We start from the raw sequence: 21,609 nt of genomic DNA, 5'->3' as shown, positions 1-21,609 counted from the left end.
CACTTTTTCTCTACAGCTATTGCTGTGCATTGTGTCACCATGGAGGTTTTCTTGCAAGTATTTTCAAGCCATTTACTGATTGCTGATTAATTATGTGCTTTTCATTTACAGCTGGTCACAGAGCACAACAGCTGTGCCAGATGTTGGCTGTTCCATAATATTTATGAAAGGCAGAACTCCCCTTGTCTTTTTTTCTACCTATGTTCCTCTACATCGTTTTATGGCACTTGTTTTGCCACACTGACAGGCAACCTGCTTCGCCCATTATCCACCAGTCCACCACTTTTTGCACCGCTCCAATTTGCACGAGCTGCCTCCTTCCACTGTAAAGGTACCTCAGAAAGTTTCTCTGGGGCAAAGCACAGATCCAGGGGGAAAAGCAATCTATGAGGATGCAAATACATTTCAAGGGTAAAAGACAAACATTTCTTAGAAAACAGGTATTTTTTCTGAGCAGGGGTTACTAACACAAACTCCATATATAGCTTAAAAACCACTGCAGCATCTTTGCAGGCAACTCCACTGCGTCATGAAGCTTAATAAGCTTTTATTTCAAAGCCAGTACACAAAGAATTAGAAAGAAATCCAGCTGTTTAGTTGAAATAGATTTAATCTAAATACTTAAGAAGTCATCAGTCCTGCTTGCCAAGGCCTAAGGTACAAATTTCCAAGCTCTTCCACTCTATTCCCATCTTGGTCCCAGTTCCAGACACAACAGCAGTGACCAAGTGTGTGGAAAAAACACCCTTTAAGAGAGGTTACCCTACCCAGGAGAGACTTAAAGCTACAGAAGTGCCCGATTGCTTTATTTTCACTTTGCCTGTATTCAAAACCCCTCAGAGACTAATTATTTGAATTCTAAAAAAAAAATCCCTCTTCCCCTCATCTTAAAAACAAAACCACAGAGCAGATAATTCCCATTTGTTGCAGGGGACAAGCAAAGCATTGGAAAACATGAACAGAAACAACACTGGAATACAGGGACCCCGCAGCAGGCTTTTTAAGAAACCAAATATTTAATGTACAGCTGCTTTAACCACTCTGTTGGAGTTCTGTCATGACTGGGCTCCTAATAATGTAATTATCTGGGGAAACTTGAGTAGGTGGAATTATTAAGTTTGTTTGGGTATTTGTGGGATGACGGATCAATATACTTCACCAACTTTGAAGGGACAAGGCAAAGCAATCTTCTCTTACAGCAACAAACTCCACACAGAAGAAATGAAGCTCATTTGTAGCTCCCTGCTCCCCCCCAGGTTTCCACTCATCACACAGTGAACTGCAGTCAATCTACAAATGTTCTGTTTTTATTACAAAGTATGAAAGGCAGAAAATACTGTACCTAATACACAGGAGGCCGAAACTTAGAAAGAAGGTTAAAAAATCTGAATAAAACTACATAGGAAGCAGGAAATAGCATAAAAGGATGCAACATTCCACTTTTAAGCGAGTTCAGAAAATTGCCTTAAAATTTACAGAGTTTCAACAATATGGTTCCATGACTCAGGTGTTAAAATCCATTGTAACAAACCCTTTCAAATTTTCTCCATAAAAATAAAGGAATATAGGGACACTGCAGTTATCCATGTCAACAATATATGTCTGTTGAATAGCAGGATACTGGGATTCTTCTAGGACAGAAGTTGCAGGTGGAGAAAAGGACAGAAGTAAAATTACTATTGCTTTAACATACTCTAGTGAGAACAAGAAAGTCAGGAATCTCATATGGATGTTTGTACAATCATGCTACAAAGATTACACCTTCAGAAAATTACCACAATGGGACTGTGAATGGGAAGAGCAGAAGGGAAAACACACCTAAAAGTAGTATCTCCTACTTGGCTACTGGTAACAAAAATGCTTCGGCGCAACAGATTTAAATTACACTTTACACTGCTAGCAACCCAAGGGTTAAAAAAGGTTCTTTTTAAATAGTAGATTTCATAAGTCCTATTTCCCAAGTTGTCAAAAAAAGCAACATACCTTTTTCCAGCTGCACTGGGACTCTGTCCTGCCCTGGTTCTTGCCTTTCTGCCTTGCTAAGATCCCACAGACCCATCCTCAGGACTAGGAGGGGGCTGGAGTTGCACGTGTTGGACATGGAAAGCAAACTCCAAAGGATGGGAGCTGGACCACGGGTTTACAGCTGTACATGGCCACAATATTTTGTCAGGAAATAGCTCTTTTTCTTATCTTTGTTAGATTTCCTGAAAAGAAACAAATTTGATGGAAGCCACCGAGATAATTTTAATTATTTTTATGACTATGGAAATTCTTGCTTGATGCTGAGTTATCAGAGGCTGCACAAAAGGCTACCGAGGTCCTTGGCAGACACACTTGTCACTTGAAACAGGCAGCAGCAACTCTCACAAGTGCCTTTGCATCCTGATATCTGCCATGAATCACCAGATGAGCCTTCAGTGACTAGTATTTATCTGCAGTTTTAATTACTGTTCTTTTTACTGCTGGTGAAAGGTGCTGATTGGAAGTTCTGGAGAACTTTTCTTCCAGAAAACAAACTGAGTCAGGGGCATCCTAAACTCTCCTCAATACCCTCAAGAATGAAACATTTCTGACTCTTCTTGGGTAAGCAGGGGAAGTACAGCTGCATCACAAAGTGCTCTTTAAGTGCCACATACAATTAATTCCCTGGATTCTCTGCAAAGATCAAGAGAAACCAGGACAGAGTTGACAGTACCTTGCTCATTGCTTTCCATGTCCACAGAACAGTAAGTACAGGCTTGCTCTGGAATATTGGTCAGAGTAGAAAGTAGAAAACACGTTTTAGAGAGACTTTGTGTTACCTGACAGGGTAGCAGCCAGCACTTGAGGTGGTGGAAGCACTTTGCTATGAGCAGTGGGAAAACTCAACCCTTTAGTACTTTGATGGGACTGAAACTGTGCAGTGCTGAGCCCAGAGCTTGCCTGTGCTGCTGTCCCTTCCTTCCAGTGGGTCTGGACAGTGTTAAACACCACTAACAAGCTGGCCAGTTCAATGTTTCAGGCTGTGTGAATTTACAGGCAGCAGCTGCAGTTTTTCTCTCACAAAATTCAAGTTATCCAAAGAATCCAGGCACATCCCTACACAACCAACCTGGCACTGCCACCGTCATGTTCCGATGGTAAAGAAGAGGATTCCCAAACGCCACTAAGATGCTAAACAAAAAGGACCCTCTGTGGAACATGCAGCACTACATCCCTTGGGTTGGCCTTCCAGACAGCGTCAGTTTCAGAACATGAACCTTCAGTTCATCGTTTACAGCCTTGTCAAGTGCTCATATTTTTGGCTTTCAGTAAAAACAGGTGAGGGTCCACTATGTCCCCAGTTTAGGATTTTGGTGATGGTCATTATTTAACATTTCCTACACAACACGGACAAACGCCTACCGTACCAGGGCTGAGGAAAAGATGACTTATCAAAGATCTTACCAAAAATATACTTGTTAAAGTGCCATCTGCAAGAAAACAAAACTGACACACTCAGCTCCTCATTTCCACGGACAACAAGCACGAGAACATCTGTGAATCCTGTACATCAGACTCCTCCCCTCACCTGCTCTCTGGCAGGCTGTGATCTACACTTTAGACTGAGGCATCTTCTCATTGCACTATGTGGCAAAAATAGAGCTTTTTACTATTATCCAGAACATTCATTTGAGTAATTACCGCTAAGTTTTGAAAGGCTCATTAACTTTGACTTATGAGAGGCAATGCCTCCCCTGTTAAATACATTTCAAGGTTCCATAAGAAACAACCTGTTTTAGCAGTCTCCTTCCATATTATTTGAAACCACTGTGTTTTTTTTCCTAAATAGATTGTCAAAGCACTCAAATCCTTGCCTTTTATACCCCTGTACACACAAGTACAATTCCCACAGATGCAAGCTACCATAGCCCCCCTCATTTAGACAATTCATGGAGTTGGCACACTACACACTAATTCAACATTCAACTTGGTAACTGCAGGTTTTCACCTCACTAACAAGTTTTACATCATCATCATCATCTCCTGGCTTAGTCAGCACATTGTCTGCTGATAGTAGGAAACTGTGGAAAGTTTGGTTTAAACAGAACATAACAACCAAACAATAGTTTAGGCTCCTGAATTAATCAAATGGAGAAGTGATACAGAACTACCTAGCTCAGAAGTAGCTCTGTCCCAGAAATCATATTGGCCTGTACCAACAACAAATGTTTTCCTGCTTTGTTTATCTCACCTGTGTTTGCTCTTCCCTTAATGTTACTTTCCACTCAAAAAACATGCAAGCAGTTGCTCTGCATCCTCTGCTTGTGCAGTAAGCACCAAATAATGGAAACTGAATATCGAAGTATTTATTTTCATGAACTTTGGAGAAAAAGAATGCTTATGGGGGCTTTACACCAAACAAAACTGAATGTCAAGCAGAGGAAATGTCATAAGCTGTATATTTCAATTCACAGGCTCCAGTGATAAGTGTCAGGGTTTGTTTTATCTTGCAGATGAACCTGGCCCACCAAGCAGAGCATTCCCTCCCTGTCACTGGGTGAACAGCTGCTGGCAAAAGGGCACCAAAGTATTTCCCTTCCTTGTCTACACAGAAGTGCCATTTGCACTACAGAACATCTCACCCATGAGGATTTTCATGTCTTTTCACTCATTAACCTTTCAAGTGACATCTTTGAAGTTATTTTAAGTATCATTTCCCTGCGCCAAAACACTCTCTAGTGATTTATAATGCAATTTCATGTGAAGAATGACAATGGATTATGCCCAAAGCAATATGTTGTAGATCCAGAAGGTATCCCAACTGGCTAAAAAACAGGATATAGGCTTTATTTAGAATCCACTGGAGCCTCCAAGATTCCTTCACTTGCTTTTGATGCGCTTGGAATAAGTACACAAGTAATTCCACAAATAGACTTCAAGCAGTTTCATGGATGAAAGAACTGGCACTGGATCTTCTTCAGGTCTCTAACAGGAGTGTTTTCCAGCAGAAGCAGAATCTACCTGGCTCTTCAGACTATGAGTCCCTTCATACAAGCTCTCTTCTCATCACTGTAGCATTCATCTTTGACTCATGCAACAGGAGTTAACTTTGAAGCAAGAAGGGGGCATGGAAAGTACTAACATTGCAGGTAGTTCCCTCTTAGTAACAGCATGTTTTTGCCTGCCATTTGTAATTAAACAGAGCATGACAAGCCTGTGAATGCATTTCAGATGACTCCTAAAGCAGTAAATGCCATTAGCCGCTCCTGCTAAGAAAACCCCAATTTTCACTTCATTCGATGTAAGTTTTTTCCAGTTTCAGATGAAGTGCTATTGTAAAAAGTGGTAACAAATTGTTTGGCTAACACTGCTGACACCCAGCTAAAGCCTGTCTGTGGAACACACTACTCTCAGTACTGCTGCTAATAAGAAAAATTTACCTTCAAGTCAAATCAAGCTTTGTCAGAAATCCCACAACAGAACAGAGTGTCATTGACAAAACATCAGCTAAACAGTGCTAGTCTCTTGGTTCTCCGCTGTCAAAAGGAGCGATGGAATACAGCTGTCCCTAATGAATTCCTATCAAATTCCTGAGGCAATGCTTTTCTGAGCTCCACGGTGAGAAGCAGCCTGCAGAAGAGTACTTCTCTATGTCCAGAATGACAAAACTTCTGTTCTGTATTTGACAGTGTTCTCAGTGTCAGCTTCACTGTTCCACAGCAATTGCTTTCCTAACTTGCCTTTCCTGCACAAACTGACAAGATGCAAGTTTGCCAGTGTCCTACTATTTATAATCTGCCTCCAGTTGCAGGTAAATACGCATTAGGAGGAAAGAATTTTGATGGTTTCTGACATTTATATGGAAACTGGGCTGCACACCCTTCCAGACCAGCTCTGGCTGTCATGTCTTCATCAGAGAGCACTGCAGAGCCTTCAGTACAGGACCTGCCTTACAGTAAGACCTCAACAAATATTTTTATCTTGCCCATTCCACTCAGCCTCCATTGAACAGTATTATTTTAGAGTGATCCACTATTCCAAACAGAAACCCTCTGGCACATCCCCCAGAGTCAGTAGGACAACAAATGCCAAACCTTGGCCTCAATGGCAGTTTCTTTCCTTCTAAATCCTCCTTTGTGCATTGCATCAGGGAGTAATTTCTTTCAAAAAAAAACCAGCTTTCTTTCGGGTATCAGACCAGCTTTTCTGACTTGTCTTGTTCAACCAACAAGACCTGGCAGTACAAAGCAAATACACTTCACAAAAAGACTACTTTGCACTCCCTTCAAGACCTCCCAGAAACACAAGCCAAACACAACCTCCAAAGCATAGCCTAACCACCAAATCCTGCTTATATTATTTGCCAATCAAGCAAGTTACAAAGTGTGACACCATTTTATTTTGATTTAGATAAGGTAAGTCTTCCCAGGGGAAATCATTCGATTGGAAGTGTCAATCCCAAGCCCATTACAGATACATTTTTTCAGGAGCTGTTTACCTCCTGGGAGCTCACATCATGCATGGATCTTCTTTCTCAACTGGTCACCGCTCTGCTTGCTAACACGACTGCAGGATACATACAAACTCAGACAGAATTTAAAAATAATACCTACCATAGTAACAACTGCCTTGAGCATCAGAAAAGTGTAAAGAAATTGTGCAACAAGTACTTGTACTTCACAGCACCAGAAAATTCTGCCCAGGTCACCAGATACAGGGAGCCAAGGCAACAGTTAATTCTGGCAGGCCTTTACTGCCAGGGAGCCTGCAGTGTTACTGTGGTTTGTATCCATGAACAGGTCCTGCTTTGGACACATGGAAGTGGATCACATATCAAAAGTAAGAATTAGGGAGAAAAACCTTACTCAATAGAAAGTTAGCCCAATATATAAAAAACATACAAACGTTTAAACAGTTTAGAGACAGCAACAACAGGAATGATAAAGATTCCTGCCAAGGTGGCTGTTAACATCGTCTTTTTCCCCCCACCTTGTTTTGCACCTGCATCTATTAAACTGGTGGATGTGCTGCCTCAGCTGGCTGACAAACACATGGACATATGCAGCAACTTAAAAGCCTGCAAGCGTATTAATACAGTCAACAAACAAATATACAGAACTTTTACTGAGAGAAAAAGAATTTCACAAGAAAACCAGAACCCAGAAGGTCCAAGAGGCTCAGCACATCTCTGCATTTTAGAGTCTTGAGAGACAGGAGACCCCTGCCATCCATTCTTGTAACAGTTTCTTGTAACAGTAGATGCAAAGCAACAACAGATACTGGCCACTTGACTGGTGGTGTTCTTACTTTAGAGGGGAGGGGGAATGACACAGCCCTGCCTCACTGTGCATGAAGCAGCAAAGTTAGACTCTGAGGATCTCCAGGCAGTTGTTGTAGCAGATGGCTATCCAGTCTGGCTGGGTGGATGCCCACTGTACATTGTTGATCTCTCCCTCGGCTGTGTAGGCCAGGATCGGGTCCTCAATGGCACGAGGCATTTGCTGGATGTCCCAGATGAGAGCCTGGTGATCATCCGCTGCACACAGACAAGAAAGGCAAGTACAGAGTGTAACAGTATCTCCATAAGTGCCTACTGCAGGCCTATAGCCTAAGGAGCCAGGTAAGAGATGGCTGTTCCACTCCTGATCCATATTCAAGCCAGATACAACAACACAACCGAGCTCCAACAAAAGAAACTTGGATCATTATACATTATCCAAGACAGAGCTGATAAACAAATGACCAGTGGAACCCATAACAGTAAAAAATTATTTAAGAACTGGATTTCAAAAAAGCTAAGGAGCATTAAAATTACAGGAGCTTAGCCAGAGTCAATGCACAGTTTGGGTACTGGGCTCACCACTTCCACACAATAAACTCTAGTAGGTGTGTATTTCTGTAACATTTTAGGAAAGTCACTAAGAAAGGGCTTCTAAATTGCAAATATTCTTTAGCAAAAGGCAGTCAGAGAACTGCATAAACTTTAGGATGAGGAGGATTTTGCAAATGCAGTGGAAGATCGTGAGATTCCCCTGTAGGTCACACTTACCCGCTGTACAGATGTGGCAGGAAGAGTGAGGCGCCCAGGCAATTCCATTTACACACGCTCTGTGGTTGTTTAACCTGGCAACAGGGGTGCAGGGAACTCTGACATCCAGAATTACAACCTACAGAAATAAAAACCAGCTACATTAATAAACTGAATTAAAAAAAATTTATTCAAAATACAAAATATTTTGAAGTAAGGCTATAAACATGGCTCTTTCCTTAAGGATGTGGTTGGCAAGCAAGCCCTCTTCCTGAAGAACAGCTTCCAGCTGGTCAGTGTGTCATGTGTCTCAAAAGAAGTCAGACCTCACAGGGGGCTCCTGAGTTAAGCCACAGTGGCAAACAAATTGTGCTTCCTTGAAGCAGACTTGGTAACAAACTAAAAGTGGCCTGGGAAAGAACAAGGTGACTAAAACACCTGCAATTAAGATTTTATGTGAAAATTATGTGAGCCCAGCTGCTCACAGGCTCCTCTTAAAAATCAGCTGAAATATATACGAGCCATAAAGCTCAAGTTTATAATGCCAAAGTCATGTCTTTAGCTCCTTAGTGCACTGAGAACTAGCCTTAATCATACTTCAGGTCCTGCCAACTGCCCCCTTACCTTAAATACCTGGGTATAAATTAGTATCAAGCCACCTCCCCCAGGAAATGCCCATCAGCACCTGGGGCAGAGGAGCTGCTGCCCTACCTCCATGCCATCCATGGCCATTGTGGCCAGGTAGTTGGGGTCCTGCTTGTTCCAGCAGAGCCGCAGCAGCGGGTGGTGCTGGGGGTCCTCGTAGATGATGGTGCTGTGCTCCAGGTGGCGCAGGTCGAACATCCTCACCGAGCCGTCCGCACCCACCGACGCAAACATGTCCCTGCCCCCGCCCGCGCGGCTGAAGGCGATGTCGTACACCTGCCCAGGGACAGCACAGGGACAGGGACCGCATGTCACACGGCCTCTCAAGCCTCCGTGCTCCCTGCAGCTGCTCCGTTATTACACTTTCCAAAAGGAGGAAAGACATGCTCATGTAATTACAGTGTCACTCACTGAAACCAAAACGATTTCCCAGACTCGGGGTTTTTTACATTAATTGTTGAAAAGTAAAATGTTAAAATGAAAGAATTTTGCAAGCTGTTTAATGCCTTTGATATGAAGTTGATTTCAAGTCTAATTTGATGTTTTGCCTCATTTTTCTACAATATTCTGGAGCACAACCTGTTAAAGCAAGTATGTTCTTAAGTCAAGAGTCTATGATGAGTAAAAAAAATTGTTTCAATAGCCAACAATATTTAAGTAATCAAAACTGAATATAATCTTCAAAAAACTGTATACAAAATACATAAATTATCTTTTTGAATCATTAAATTGTTCAAGAAAAAAAGGAGGAAAATGGAGAAGCTCTGTTCCTTTTCTACTGTTTTAAAAAGATGCAATGTAAACAATCAAAACCCCCATCACCTCTTTGTCATGTGCAATAAGCTGGGTCTTCACGTGGCCAGACACCAAATTTACTCTTCCCAGAACCTGTCCTGTCTCCAGACCCCAAATAGTGCAGGTTGTGTCAATACTAGAGGTACCTGAAACAAAACCACTTCTATTAGCAAAATTAATACTGTCACAAATGATTTAATCACTTCCTGGGTTAATGTAACATCCCCCAACACACCTACAGATCAAAACAGCCGTAAGAACAGCATAGAACTAAAATCAAGAATGTCAAACAGCCAGCAGTCTTCCATGCATTTAAATGACCCAAACCTTTAGGCTGCAGAAATAGCCTTCCACATAGGAATAAAGTGCAAATAGCTCATGTCTGCTTCAATCTATTCAGAAGCCTGATGTAACTCTGAGATCAACTTTCCCATCCTGTACATCTCTCATGCATGCCAAACCCCAAATTCAATCCGTGTTTTGGTGGTGTGTTATTATTAATTGATTGCTGCTGTGGGCTGAAGGTGGGGTTAGCAGTAAAGCTCTTAAGAGATAAGACATGTAACACACAAAAAATAAATCATGTAGTAAATAATTACTATGACATATTATCACTGTTAATCTCCAGGCAAATCCCTCTGACATAAATGGCTGTTCTCTTCTGGGAGACAAACCTCTGCATCAGCCATCCTGGATTCACAATTTGTCCTGTTGGCTATAATTAAACCTTAAGTCTTCAGCCCCCTCCTCCAACTGAATTAAGCACTCTTGGCTCTCCTCCTGCTGCTGAAATGGCTTCACAAAACACACAGCTCAGTGCACAGTTTTATATCCACTCCAGAACATTCTGAAGTCACAGAGCTGATGCACATCCTTACTCAGCACTGCCAAAACAGCTCACCAGGCCTGAAGGCCAAGACTCCCTATCCCCTAATGTCCCTAGTCCAACCTGAGTGACTCATTCTGCACTGGACAGGGCACCTTTCAATGAAAAAAAAGGCCCCATGAGATGATTGTTTTTATTTTTTAATGTAAAACAACAGCAGTTTCTACGATGCACCAGTCTGTGGTTAATTATCAGATTAACCAGTGGACATGCAATGACACAGCAACAGTTGCAGCCTAGACTTCATTAGACTAAATTCAAAAATGTGCCAAAAACATAACATTTTGTCAGTCTCACCTAACAGGTAAGGATCCACTTCATTCCAGTCAAATGATGTCAGTGGAGCACAGAAATCTGAGTTCTTGTTGTTGTTCAGCAAACACTCCAACCGGGTCTCGGTTTCACCCACCTTTAGGGAAAATTAAATATCTGACTTAAAAAACAATGTCACCTGAATTGTTCCACTGGCACAAAACATTAGGAGCTAATCCCAGGTTTCTTTCCTCCCAGCTTTACATCCCAAAGCTCTGAAAAACACAGCCACCACCTCCATTTTCAATAAGCTGATTAAAACAGCAATTGCCATGATAATTCTGCTTCTCTTACAGTCCTCATATTATTGCAGTGAAGAAAATCTTGTCTGGAGTGGAAAAGAGATCAATATATAACACAATTCATGTCGCGCTTCCTCTTTTCCTAGGGAGGATTTACTCACTCTCCACACTCGCAGGTAGTCACCACTGGTGGCCAACAGGTCTGGGTAAACTCCCTTGGTGTCTGGGATCCACATCAGCTTTGTGGTGGGGTAGGGGTGATCAAAGGTGTTCCTGCAAATGAATTCTGAGCTCTCTTCATCCAAACCAACAAGCTGCACCTATGAGAAACCATATTTAAAAGAAAGCATTTTATCAAAGTACTGATTTCTAATGACAGCATTAATACTGTGTTTCAGGACATTTTCTGTCACCACAAGGACAACATAAAAGGATCATCACGTCAGTGAAATGAGAAATCATCAAAGCACTGCTGTGGCGTATAAGGGAAGTATCCATAATCACCACATTGATTTGAAGAGATGATCCCAAATGAACTGAAATCCAATCCCAAAGGATTAAAGACCACCCTTCCCTTTTCCACACTGCAAAGCCCAGTTTAAATCACAGCCCTAAAGTGCACAAGCATTATTCTAATTCATCCTTAACTGAACTGATGCTGACAATGTCATCTTCAGAGAGCAAAAGAAGCTGTAGTTTGCACAAGTAAAGTGCATATTATGGAATTTTATGCCATAACCCTGCAGACTGTGATGGATCATGTCAGGTAGCTGGCAAGCTTTTTCAGCTCCACATGACTCAGTATCTTCTGTCACAAGTGCATGAAAAACTTATAAATTAATCACATCAGAGGAGAAAAAAGTAAAACAGAATTCAAACTTTAAATAAAAATAAATATTGGGGAGCTAAAATGGTTACATAATTATTCAAGTGTTTTGTGTGAGCAGACTAAGAAAGCAGGTCTGCTGAAAGGTTCTAGGTAAGTGAGTTCCAAATTAGAATTTTTGCACGGTGATGTGTCAGGGGGAAAGGCTAAACTTGCCTCATTGTGAGAATGATGCAAAACAGAGCAAAGAAGAAACTATCTCCACACAACCTGGTCATGACAACACCTGAAGTAATGCTTTAAGTCCCAGACATGATCTTTTTAGAAAAATATTGACATGTCAGAAAGCGTGAAGAGAACAAAAGGTGCTGGGAGGACTTGTTTAACCTGCAGTAACTGCAGGACCTAAACAGGATGAAAGTCCCACTGTGAAATGCTGCTCAAACACAAACATTATGGGGACAGCTCACTACAATTAGACTGTAAGCTGCTCACAGTAGGAACTTCCTCGTACTTTCCACACAACAACTTCCTCCTGGGAATAGTAGCTTAATGGACATTTTCTAAATGTTTATCTGAAATCCTAAATTTATGCTTATCCTGGGATAAGCAATTTGTCTAATAAACTACACATTTTGACTAGATGGGAAATCTATCATATTTTTCCCCCATAACAGAAAACAAACAAATACTTCAGTGGATCTTAAAATCAAATTGATTTGCAGTTTTATGAAGTCATTTAGAGATTCTCTTAAATGCAAACCTTGCCCCTTGACAATGAGAAGTTCCATCCTTTCCATCCCATAACAAACACTAAAAGATGCAGCCAAGTATGCTTCCAAAAACTGAAATACAGCCTGTCTTGCTCTCTCTTTATTACAAGTACTCCTTATTATCCTTTACAGTCTAGTATAAATGAGTCAAAAATCTCCCAGACTTCTTAACTGATTGAGATAGTTTTCTAACTCCTTTAGGGATCAGAAATACCAAGCAGATTTTACGAAGGAAGCAAATTGGTGAGAGAAAATCTTGTGGCAAGGTTAGGATCAGAAGACAAATGAACTCTAATCATTTCTCCTTTGCTTACATTGTTTTCCACTCAACATGAGTGTATTAATCCTACACAAAGCAATTAACACCCTCATCACCAGAAGAAATCTCAAACAGCAAAGGATCCCCTTTTACTGGTGCTAATATAAATACTCCTGCACTGCATACTCACATCTAACCCCTCCTCAGACCTTAAGATGAAGCAATTCAGCAATGCAGCATCTCTGATCTTTGACATGTTTAGGTGCAGGCCGGGTTAGAGAACAGAATGAATGATGATCAGCTGGCAGGAGCTGTGGGAGGAGGCCCTGCTCTGCCGGGAGGCTGGAGCAATGCTGGGGAAGCTCTCCTCTTCCCAAGCTCTGCATATTCAGAGCTGGGACTCTTCAGACCCAATCACACAGTCATTACAGAACCCCTCTGCTCATCCTTTTGTGCAAGCTGAACACCAGGGGCTGGAACATGAAATTATTTCTAGGATGCTGATTATACCAGAGCCGTGTCTCTCCCTTCTGCAAGCGAGGCAAGAATGCTGCTGCACAAAGGAGTGCCTGAGGTACACCCCACATAACACAGAGGTAATGCCTATGGGAAAGTACCTGTCAGTCTGGGTACAATTTGAATCATTCTACATCTGCCTGTAAGTTTTCCAGTGAGAAAATGAGGATCAGTATGTTCAGTCTCAACTAGTTTTGTGATTATGCTATGACAGTAGCTAGGAATGCTTAATATTTGTTTCTCCTACACTTCAAGATAAGAAAATCCACATCTAATTTTAGCATATTATAATCCAAGCACTTATCAACATAAAGCATAATTGCAACAGGGCATGTCAGTAAAGAAGTGGCTTTAATCAGCATTCCTTAACTTCTAAAAAAATCCCATCTCCAACTTGATCCAGAAGAATCAGACAGAACTAAATGATACAGAATTTGTAACAGCTTCTTTTTCTTACATGGTTGGAGGAACATGAAGTAAGTTCACAGTAGTTTGAAAACCCCCAAAATGACAACCCTTTAATCCAATTAGTAACTACCCAAAATGACATTTCACAATTATTTTAGGGTCATGTACAATCAGAAAGATGTCACTGCACCAATTAATCTCCAGCATTCAATCAATTTTTCTTTGCAGTGCCAGATCTCACAGAACAAATGACTTTCCGGCAGAAGAACTGCCCTGAATGCTCCCCAGCTGAGGCACTGCTTGGGAGGAGGTGGAAATACAGGAAACAGCTGGTCAGAACCTGTCCAATCTGCTCCAGTGATGGGAGCGAGCTGTGTACAGCACAGCCTCTACTGTCTCCTAAACTGGATTCCAGTTTTGTCTTGCAGATAGATCCCAAAAATCAGCCTTTCCTACTGTTCTCCACAGATCACTCCTGGTCCATGAAGCTACAGCCAGGAGCATGTGCAGCGTTTTAAATAGTAAGACCTACGAACACCGTTCCCTCCCATCATGACACTGATCCATGAGGGATTACAATGGCTGACTGCAGTTTCCCAATCCAAGAAGTTTAGGAAACACCACCACAAATTATTTAATTCCTCTAACCAGAGCAAAGCTTCTGTCTTCTTGTAGCAGTGATTTGATCAGTGAAGGTGTACAAGCTGAAACAAAACTCACTGGGGTTCAAACGGGTCTTGGCAAGCAGCTTCAGTCTGTGCCACAGAGCCCATTAATGTGATGGCTGACAGGGTTAGAGGTCATTGGGAATTGGGGATCACAGTTAATTAGGGTTTGGTAACCAAGAGGTTTGAGTTCCCCACAAAAGAGAGGTGTAAACAGACAGTTCATGTAACCTGTAGTACTTCAAATGCCGTTAATTTCTACAGAAACAGAAAATCAGAGACAAATTAAACAAAATCTCTCACTTTCCCCTTATTCCCTCCCAGTGCACACTTCTGCAACAAACACTTGGGCACTGAGTCTTTTTAAAGAAATTCTAAACGAGTAATAAGGAAAAGGTATAGTCACTTATTTGGTTGGACCTCAAGCAAGCTACACTGTTCCAGACTGTTTTTGTTACTATGGAAGAAAGACAGTTATTTGGAAGAAACCACTGCAATATGAGGTACAGAAATGTTAATTGGGACCTTGTCAGAAACATCTGAAGAAGAGAGAGCAAAGAGAAAGCCAAAATGAAAATCAGTTTTCATTATTCTTTTAATTAGTGCCAACTGTACCTGTAAGCATGTTTTGATGACAGAAGCTGCAATATAAAACATCTCAACCATGAAGGACAAATTATATGCAGAAGGACAAAACTTCACACATACTCTGTAAAAAATCTTACATTTCTGTTAATTTCAGAAATCAGGCTACAAACCCCACTGCTCCAGGCCCTTTGCTGGACAATATCAATATTTATTGGCAGCTTCTGTTTATTCTCTTTGTTCCTTTGGTTACACTACGTACAGGGACAGGAACTGGAAGAGTTTACAACTAGTGTGCAGGTAGCACAGTTTTACAGAACCTGTCCAAGAGTATCCAATTTGAAGCATGGAACTATGCCCCAAATGTTTCACCACCCTCTAAAGGGCTCAGCACAGCTGAGAGAGTCACAGTAAGGCACCATTAAAACAGCACAGACAAAACACCACTCCCAAGAGTATTCTGGTCCCCAAAGTAAAGGAGAAAACATCAATACTCTAAGCAATAGCAACACTTGAAATTAGCCAAGACAGCTCTCTGTTAACCATATTCCTACAAAAAGCACCAAACAAGAAAACAAAAATAGAAAAAAAATCACTCTGAAATATCAGAAACATCTTCAGCAAATTAAGGTTACATTTCACTGCATTGATTGTGCAGGTTTAATTTTTAATCAAACATCACCTTTATTTCTATAGCAGCAGTATCATCCAGACTTTTCTCATTCTCACACAATTAGTTTCCAGCTCTTTACGCCACACAGATCTCATAGCATGTGGTGCTTACATGGACTGAAGTTGACAGAATCGTTATTCCTGGAGCTCACAGGTCAAGAGAAGCCCTGGGTAATATTTACAGACTGTGGTAATTTACATAGTCCTACATGATTTCCGTCTGCAACAACTCTGAGTGTAAAGCATAGAAGAGAAGAGTTGGCTCAGTGGCTTTACACTGGAAGCTTGAACTAGAAACAGATCTGACCATACTGTAATGGAGAGCAACCCCAGGGAATGCTCCAGAATTAAAGAGGTATAGGCAACATAAATGTATAGCCCATTATTAACCAACTGTGCCACCTCTAAACAACAACAGCTAGCAGATTTGCTATTTTACCTTCTCAGAGTACAGACTACAGAAATGTTTCCAAGTCGGTCTTGAAACAAATTGGAAGTTTTCAAGCTCAGGCCCTGCCTGTCCCCAGCAGCATTCCCAGAAGCACAACACTCTCCAGGAAAAGGAGACAACTCTCACACAGTTGGCTGAACTACAACCCGCTCAGCAAAGCCCATGTCTAGGACTGCTGCAATGGCAGTGATCTAACCACTCTAAGAGATGTCACACCCTTGCACAGAGCCCCATCCCCAACACCAACTTTCTGACAGTATTTTCCACAATCTCCATTAAACACCTTGACAAGGCTACAAAACTATATGCTATAAACCATGCTCTACTGGCAAACAGTTTCAGTTTCACAGAAATTTCAGGATGCTCTATAACTTCATTCATCTCCTCATCTCTCTTCTATTTCTATGTAATTCATTATACCAGACCAGCACCTTGAAGGCTGTTCAGAAGCGACTGCACGTGTGTTCTGAGATGAACACATAGTCTCTATTACCAGTACGACATTCTTCACTTACACTCTGCAGGGAAACACTGAAGATACAATCTCATGCCTCATTACACTTTTTTTCTCAGGGAAAAGTACTGAGGAATCACTGAGAGTGGTTTATATACTTATGAAAAAAGTTATCATACAGAAGTCCTCCACAGCAAGAAAGTACAATGAGAACAGCACATTTCCAACACAGTCTCAGACACCCTGTATTTCACAGAATTGCTAGGGTTGGAAGGGAACTCTCGAGATCATCCAGTCCAATCCCCCTTTCCAGGCAGGGTCACCTGGAGTAGGTGACACAGGAACATGTCCAGGTGGGTTTGGAATGTCACCAGAAAGGGAGACTCCACAAGTTGCTTGACCAGCCTGTTACACTGCTCTGCCACCCTCCATGGAAAGAAGTTCTTACTCATATTGAAGTGGAACTTCTTTATATCTATATGCATATATATGTACAAACTTCAGCTCTGGCCACGAACTTTGTTTTGCATTGACCAACAAGCCAGATATGCTCAAGCCGGGGGCATTTGTTTTATTTCTATAACAGCAGCATCAAGACTCACACTCATACCTTTGGTTTCCAGCTCTTTACCCCATGGAGAACTCACGGCACGTGGTGCTTACGTGACTGAAGTCAACACAATCGTTTTTTCCAAAGCTCAGAGGTCACGAGAAGCCCTGCAGCAGCGGTATCCCAAAACCAGGATAGAGGTTAGATAGCACGCAGGGCTCTTCTCCTCACCTCCGGGCTCGCTAGGAGAGCAGCCTAGAACGGGGGGGGCACCTGATGGCTTTGCACAGCTCCGGGCGTCCGGGACAGGCAGGCAGGCGCCCCTCGCCCACCCCAAGCCCAGGATGAGTTCTGCCCCAGTCCCTGTGCCCACCGCTGCCCACCTTGTTGTTGTACTCCTCTACGAAGCTCCCCAGCGCCAGGCGGAACCGCTTGTCGGGCCGGACGCTCCAGTTCATGGCGTACACGGTCCAGGGCGCCTCATATTTATAGATCTCCTTCCGCTTCCCGTGCAGCGACATGGCTGGGCCGGGGGGGCCGCGGAGCTGGCCCAGGGAGCCTGCGGCGGGGAGGCGAAGCGGGCCGGGGGGGAGGCTCAGCGCGGCCCCCGGGACGGGGAGCGGAGGAGGCACGGCACGGGCCCCTGTGTGTCGGCGAGCGCGGAAGGCTCAGCTCGGCTCTCGGGGCGGTGAGGGAGGTTCGGCTCGGGCCCCGGGGCGGCGGCGGGGGGCGGGGAACGGGGAGGCCCCGGCTCGGCCCCCGGTCCCAGCCCAGTCCCGGCGGCGGCAGCGGCGCTGAGGCCGTTTGGGACTCGGCCTCTCACACAACGGGAACGGAAGCCACGCGGGAGGCCCCGCCCAGTGCGCGCGGGTTGGGTGCCGTGGCTGTCATTTAGAGCGCCGGCTGTCTGTTGGTTACTCTGTCTGTGCGCTCGGCCCGCTTCGCTTTCCTATTGCTCGTTCTGCCCTTCACTCCGAACGGCCGCTCGCGCTCCGGGGTAACCTCGGGCTGCGCTCGGCCCCGCCCAGCAGGGCGCAGTTACTCCTATTGGCTACCTGGGGTCGCAGTGACTGGAGGCGGGACCTTGAGCTCTTACCGGTGTTCGATTGGCTGGAAGCGATGTCAGTCACGGCAGCCCGAGGCGGGTGGGGACACTTCGGGCGCATGGGGGTGCTTCCGGTTCTAATCCCGCCTCGGCCGAGTGGCGGATGGGCCGGGCTTGTCTCTAATTAACGGGTTAATTATGGTGTTTATTTTTGGAAGCCGCACTGGGGGAAGGGGTGCAGCTGGCTCCCTAGAGCGCTCCTTGCTGTGTCCGGCATCCCGCTGGAGGGTGACTGGCTCCCGTGCTGGGGCTCCGGGCAGCGGCTGCGCTCGGTGGTGCGTGCTCCCGGCTCCAGCCCAGCCCCCGTGTCCGCTCAGCGGGGATGCACGGGCGCTTTGGCAGCGCTGTGCTCTTTCAAGTCCCGCTCACTGCAAGGACTCTTGGCCTGAGCTCTGCCCGAGTTGTGTTTGTGAGATCATTTCTCATACGCAGCTGCCTGGGCTTGTAGAAGGGCTTTTCCAAAACACTGCAGAGCCTCAAGTGCGTCCTTTCGGGAAGGGACTGCTTGGCAAAGCCCCCGCAGGCTGCACCCTTGGCCTGGCTGCACACGGGCTTGGTCAGCCCCACACTCCTTGGATGAAGCAGCCGGGGTTTGACCACAGCCTTTTTGGGGTGAAGATCCCCAGGGTGAATTCATGGATGTTCCCAACGAACACAGCTGTACTTCACATTAGGTGCCAAAACCATCTTTATTAGCAAAGTGTACACTAAAACTCCAGAGAAAGATGCTGACAGTTTGACTACTCTCAAAAGGAGCTCGATACATTACTTGAGCTGGCGGCCTAGGACTATCACAGCATCTACCCGAGCGGCGAGGCAGCAGTGCTACGTGGGCTTCTCCTACGGGAATGCTGCGGAGCCTGCCAGGAGAAGGGTGGGCAGGAGGAAGCACCTATTGAACCTTTATCAAAAGAGAGAAGCTGTGAGGGAGGACTGGACACGGGGTGTCTGGGGCTTTTCAGCTTTATGGGATTGTGCTTTTGAATTTTGTGCTTTATGCCCAGGCCAGTGACGAGCCGGATTTACCTGGGGAGTTGTGGGATGTGTATTGGGGCAAGGTGTGATCAACCTTGCTGGAGAAGTCAGTGCCCTGGGACTCGTGCTGAAGCGGGCTGAGGTGGCAGGGGCTGTTGGCCCTTCACTTCTCAGTGGCAATCAAATAGGAAAAGCTTCTGTCCTCCGTCTTTGTCCTGGGCTTGCCAGCTGCAGTTGCCCCTGTACCACACCATGGAGGTCTCCCACTCCTCCTCAGGTGACCACCCTTTCCGTAATACCTGCAGGCTCTCAGGGGCTGAGCCTTGTACCAACACTGTGGTCCCTGCTCCAGAGTTTTTCAGCACAGTGGCCTTGCAGCCCAGAGCTGTGGATTTGCTCTCCTGCTTGGCTCTCTCTCGAGGAAGCCTTGGCAAGGAGGAGGTGGTGGGAACCATGTGGCCTAACCAGCTCGATGGTGGCTAAGAACTGTTCTAGGTTCACTCTAATGTGCAAATGAATTCTACTCTATGGGAAATTCTGGAAAACGTTGACGTTGGAAGCCAGCCACTCTATGTTTCCTGTCACGGTGGCAGAAGATAGCTACAAATTATACCCCTGAGCCAATGGCATTGTCCAATGTCTTATCCTTGCAGTCAAAATCAACATCAACTGACTGGGCTTGCAGTTGAGGTTCCTCTTGACTTGCCCCACAGCCCCCATGTCTCTAACTTCCAGGAAGCACAGGGTCGGAGAGGTGTCTCTGAATGTCCTGGTGCTCGGAAGATGCCTCCAAGTGCTCAGGAAGGGAAGGGAAACGAGAACCCCGCAAGAGTCCCTGGGTATTTGGTGCCCTTTGGTGGGGAGGCTCTGGATTCAGGAGAGGTGGGGAGTGGTGTTTCTGCTCGGAGTAGACGGTCATGGTTTTGTCAGATGACACAGACAGCTGCATCCCGCTTGACAAGGAGTCCTTGGATTTCAAGTGGAACTTTTCTACCTCTGTGTAGCTCGGGCTCTAGTGGGAAATGAAGAATCACATGGGTTATGGTAAAAGCAAAAAAAGTAGCCACATTCTCTCCTCATCAGCCTTGGAGTGTCATCAAGCTCCAAGCCCCAACATGTTATTTTTCACTTGAGGAAGCCGCAGAGCAGAGGAACCCACTTCCTTCCCTACTGATGGGGCAGCCTGGCAGTGCTGGGGATGGCAGCATGCCCAAAACCAGCGTCCCCAAACCAGTGACGCACTGGTCCAAATTAAGACCTTGTGGCTTTGCTAGGACTGTAATATTCCAGACTCCAGCAAGGACCCATGAGTGTTTGGCTGTGCCTTGCCTGGAGAAAACCCAGGATTGGGGCAGAAGGACCTTGGCGGGTGCTGAGCCAGGAGGGGTGACCTTACCTGCTCCTGGGTCGGTAGTTCCTGGTCCTGCAGAGGTGCACAGGGGGCGAGCGGCTCCAGGCTCCGGGGGACGGTGCCGTACATGGCCAGGCTGTGGGAGGTTGGCGAGATGGGGCTGTACGCAGGCGGCACTTGGGACAGCTGGCGCTGCAGGAGCTGGAGGATTATATTAATATCTGACGACATCCTGGACTCCAGCCTGGGGACAGAGCAGCCCGGTGTTAGCGCAGAGAACCCTTTTGCATCCCGCAGCTGGGCAGGGGAGGCACCGGGAGGAGGTGCTGATCCCGCTGCCCCAGGGCAGTGATGCTTTGCCTGCTGCTTGTTGAGGCTTTTAGAGAGCTTCAAACCAGCACTGCCAGAGAGAGATCAATCCTGCCATCTCTCTCCTGCCACACTCAATCATCCTCTGCCCAATTTTATGTGGAGCCAAACTGGGATCTGGAGCGGGGATTTGAAAAAAGCTAAAATTACCCTGGAGGGGGGAAAAAATTGCAATGGTTAGTTTTAATCTGGATCAATTCTCCAGGCCAGCTGCCTGTGCTGACAGATGGAGCAAGGCAGGTTAGTGCCAACCACTTTTAACTCAGGAACAGAAGGAAACAGAAAAGTAGAAGTCTCTTCCTTCTGCCTTGTCCTTGACTGAAGTGAACAGCTCTGGCAGGAGTGGGCACAGCCCTGCTTGCAGGACACAGCCACAGCATCCCTTACAGAATGAGCATCCCCGTGCTTGGATGGTGCACTGGAGAGACACCTAAACGCAAGTGTGTGGTGAAATGAGCTCAACAAGGGCAGCAGAGCTCACAGTGCCAGCCCCTTATGTGGGTGCTGCCTGGGGACCTTAAACCTGCACCTCCTGTGTGGGCTCTTCCTTCTCCTGCAAAAATCACGGAATAGTTGGGGTTGAAAGAGATCTTAAAGCTCATCCAGTTCCCTCTCCAGCCAGGGGGATGTCCCAGCTGCAGGGACACCTTCCATTAGAGCAGATTGCTGCAAGTTCTGTCCAACCTGGCCTGGAACACTTCAGGGATGGAGCAGCCACAGCTGCTCTGGGCAACCTGTGCCAGGGCTCACCACCCTCACAGGGAAGGATTTTTTTCC

The 21,609-nt window shown here is 45.0% G+C and overlaps 2 protein-coding genes across 3 annotated transcripts in view; both read right to left on the bottom strand.

Moving 5' to 3' along the window:
• Positions 1–1,285: 1,285 nt before the first annotated feature.
• DCAF7 (DDB1 and CUL4 associated factor 7) lies at positions 1,286–17,878 on the bottom strand. Its single transcript, XM_005532437.3, has 7 exons — positions 17,416–17,878; positions 11,035–11,193; positions 10,617–10,728; positions 9,461–9,579; positions 8,705–8,914; positions 8,015–8,132; positions 1,286–7,501 (listed from the first exon to the last, which is right to left on the bottom strand). The coding sequence occupies exons 1-7, from the start codon at positions 17,551–17,553 to the stop codon at positions 7,329–7,331; spliced, it is 1,029 nt and encodes a 342-aa protein (XP_005532494.1). The 5' UTR covers positions 17,554–17,878; the 3' UTR covers positions 1,286–7,328.
• A 923-nt stretch (positions 17,879–18,801) lies between these two features.
• KCNH6 (potassium voltage-gated channel subfamily H member 6) overlaps positions 18,802–21,609 on the bottom strand; it is a 32,445-nt gene continuing 29,637 nt past the window's right edge. For both annotated transcript variants that reach the window (XM_088068139.1, XM_014261023.2), the window contains 2 exons: positions 20,509–20,707; positions 18,802–20,124 (listed from right to left, as the gene is read on the bottom strand). In XM_088068139.1, coding sequence (XP_087924265.1) covers positions 19,837–20,124; positions 20,509–20,707 — 487 coding nt within the window. In that variant the 3' untranslated portion in view covers positions 18,802–19,836. The remainder of the gene's footprint in view (positions 20,125–20,508; positions 20,708–21,609) is intronic.

Source organism: Pseudopodoces humilis, chromosome 29, assembly GCF_049639895.1.
Source record: "Pseudopodoces humilis isolate 2021_Gansu_Grassland_sample_001 chromosome 29, ASM4963989v1, whole genome shotgun sequence".
NCBI lineage: Eukaryota > Metazoa > Chordata > Aves > Passeriformes > Paridae > Pseudopodoces > Pseudopodoces humilis.
Note: the sequence above shows the minus strand (reverse complement) of the source record. Positions and strands in the feature narration are given on the sequence as shown.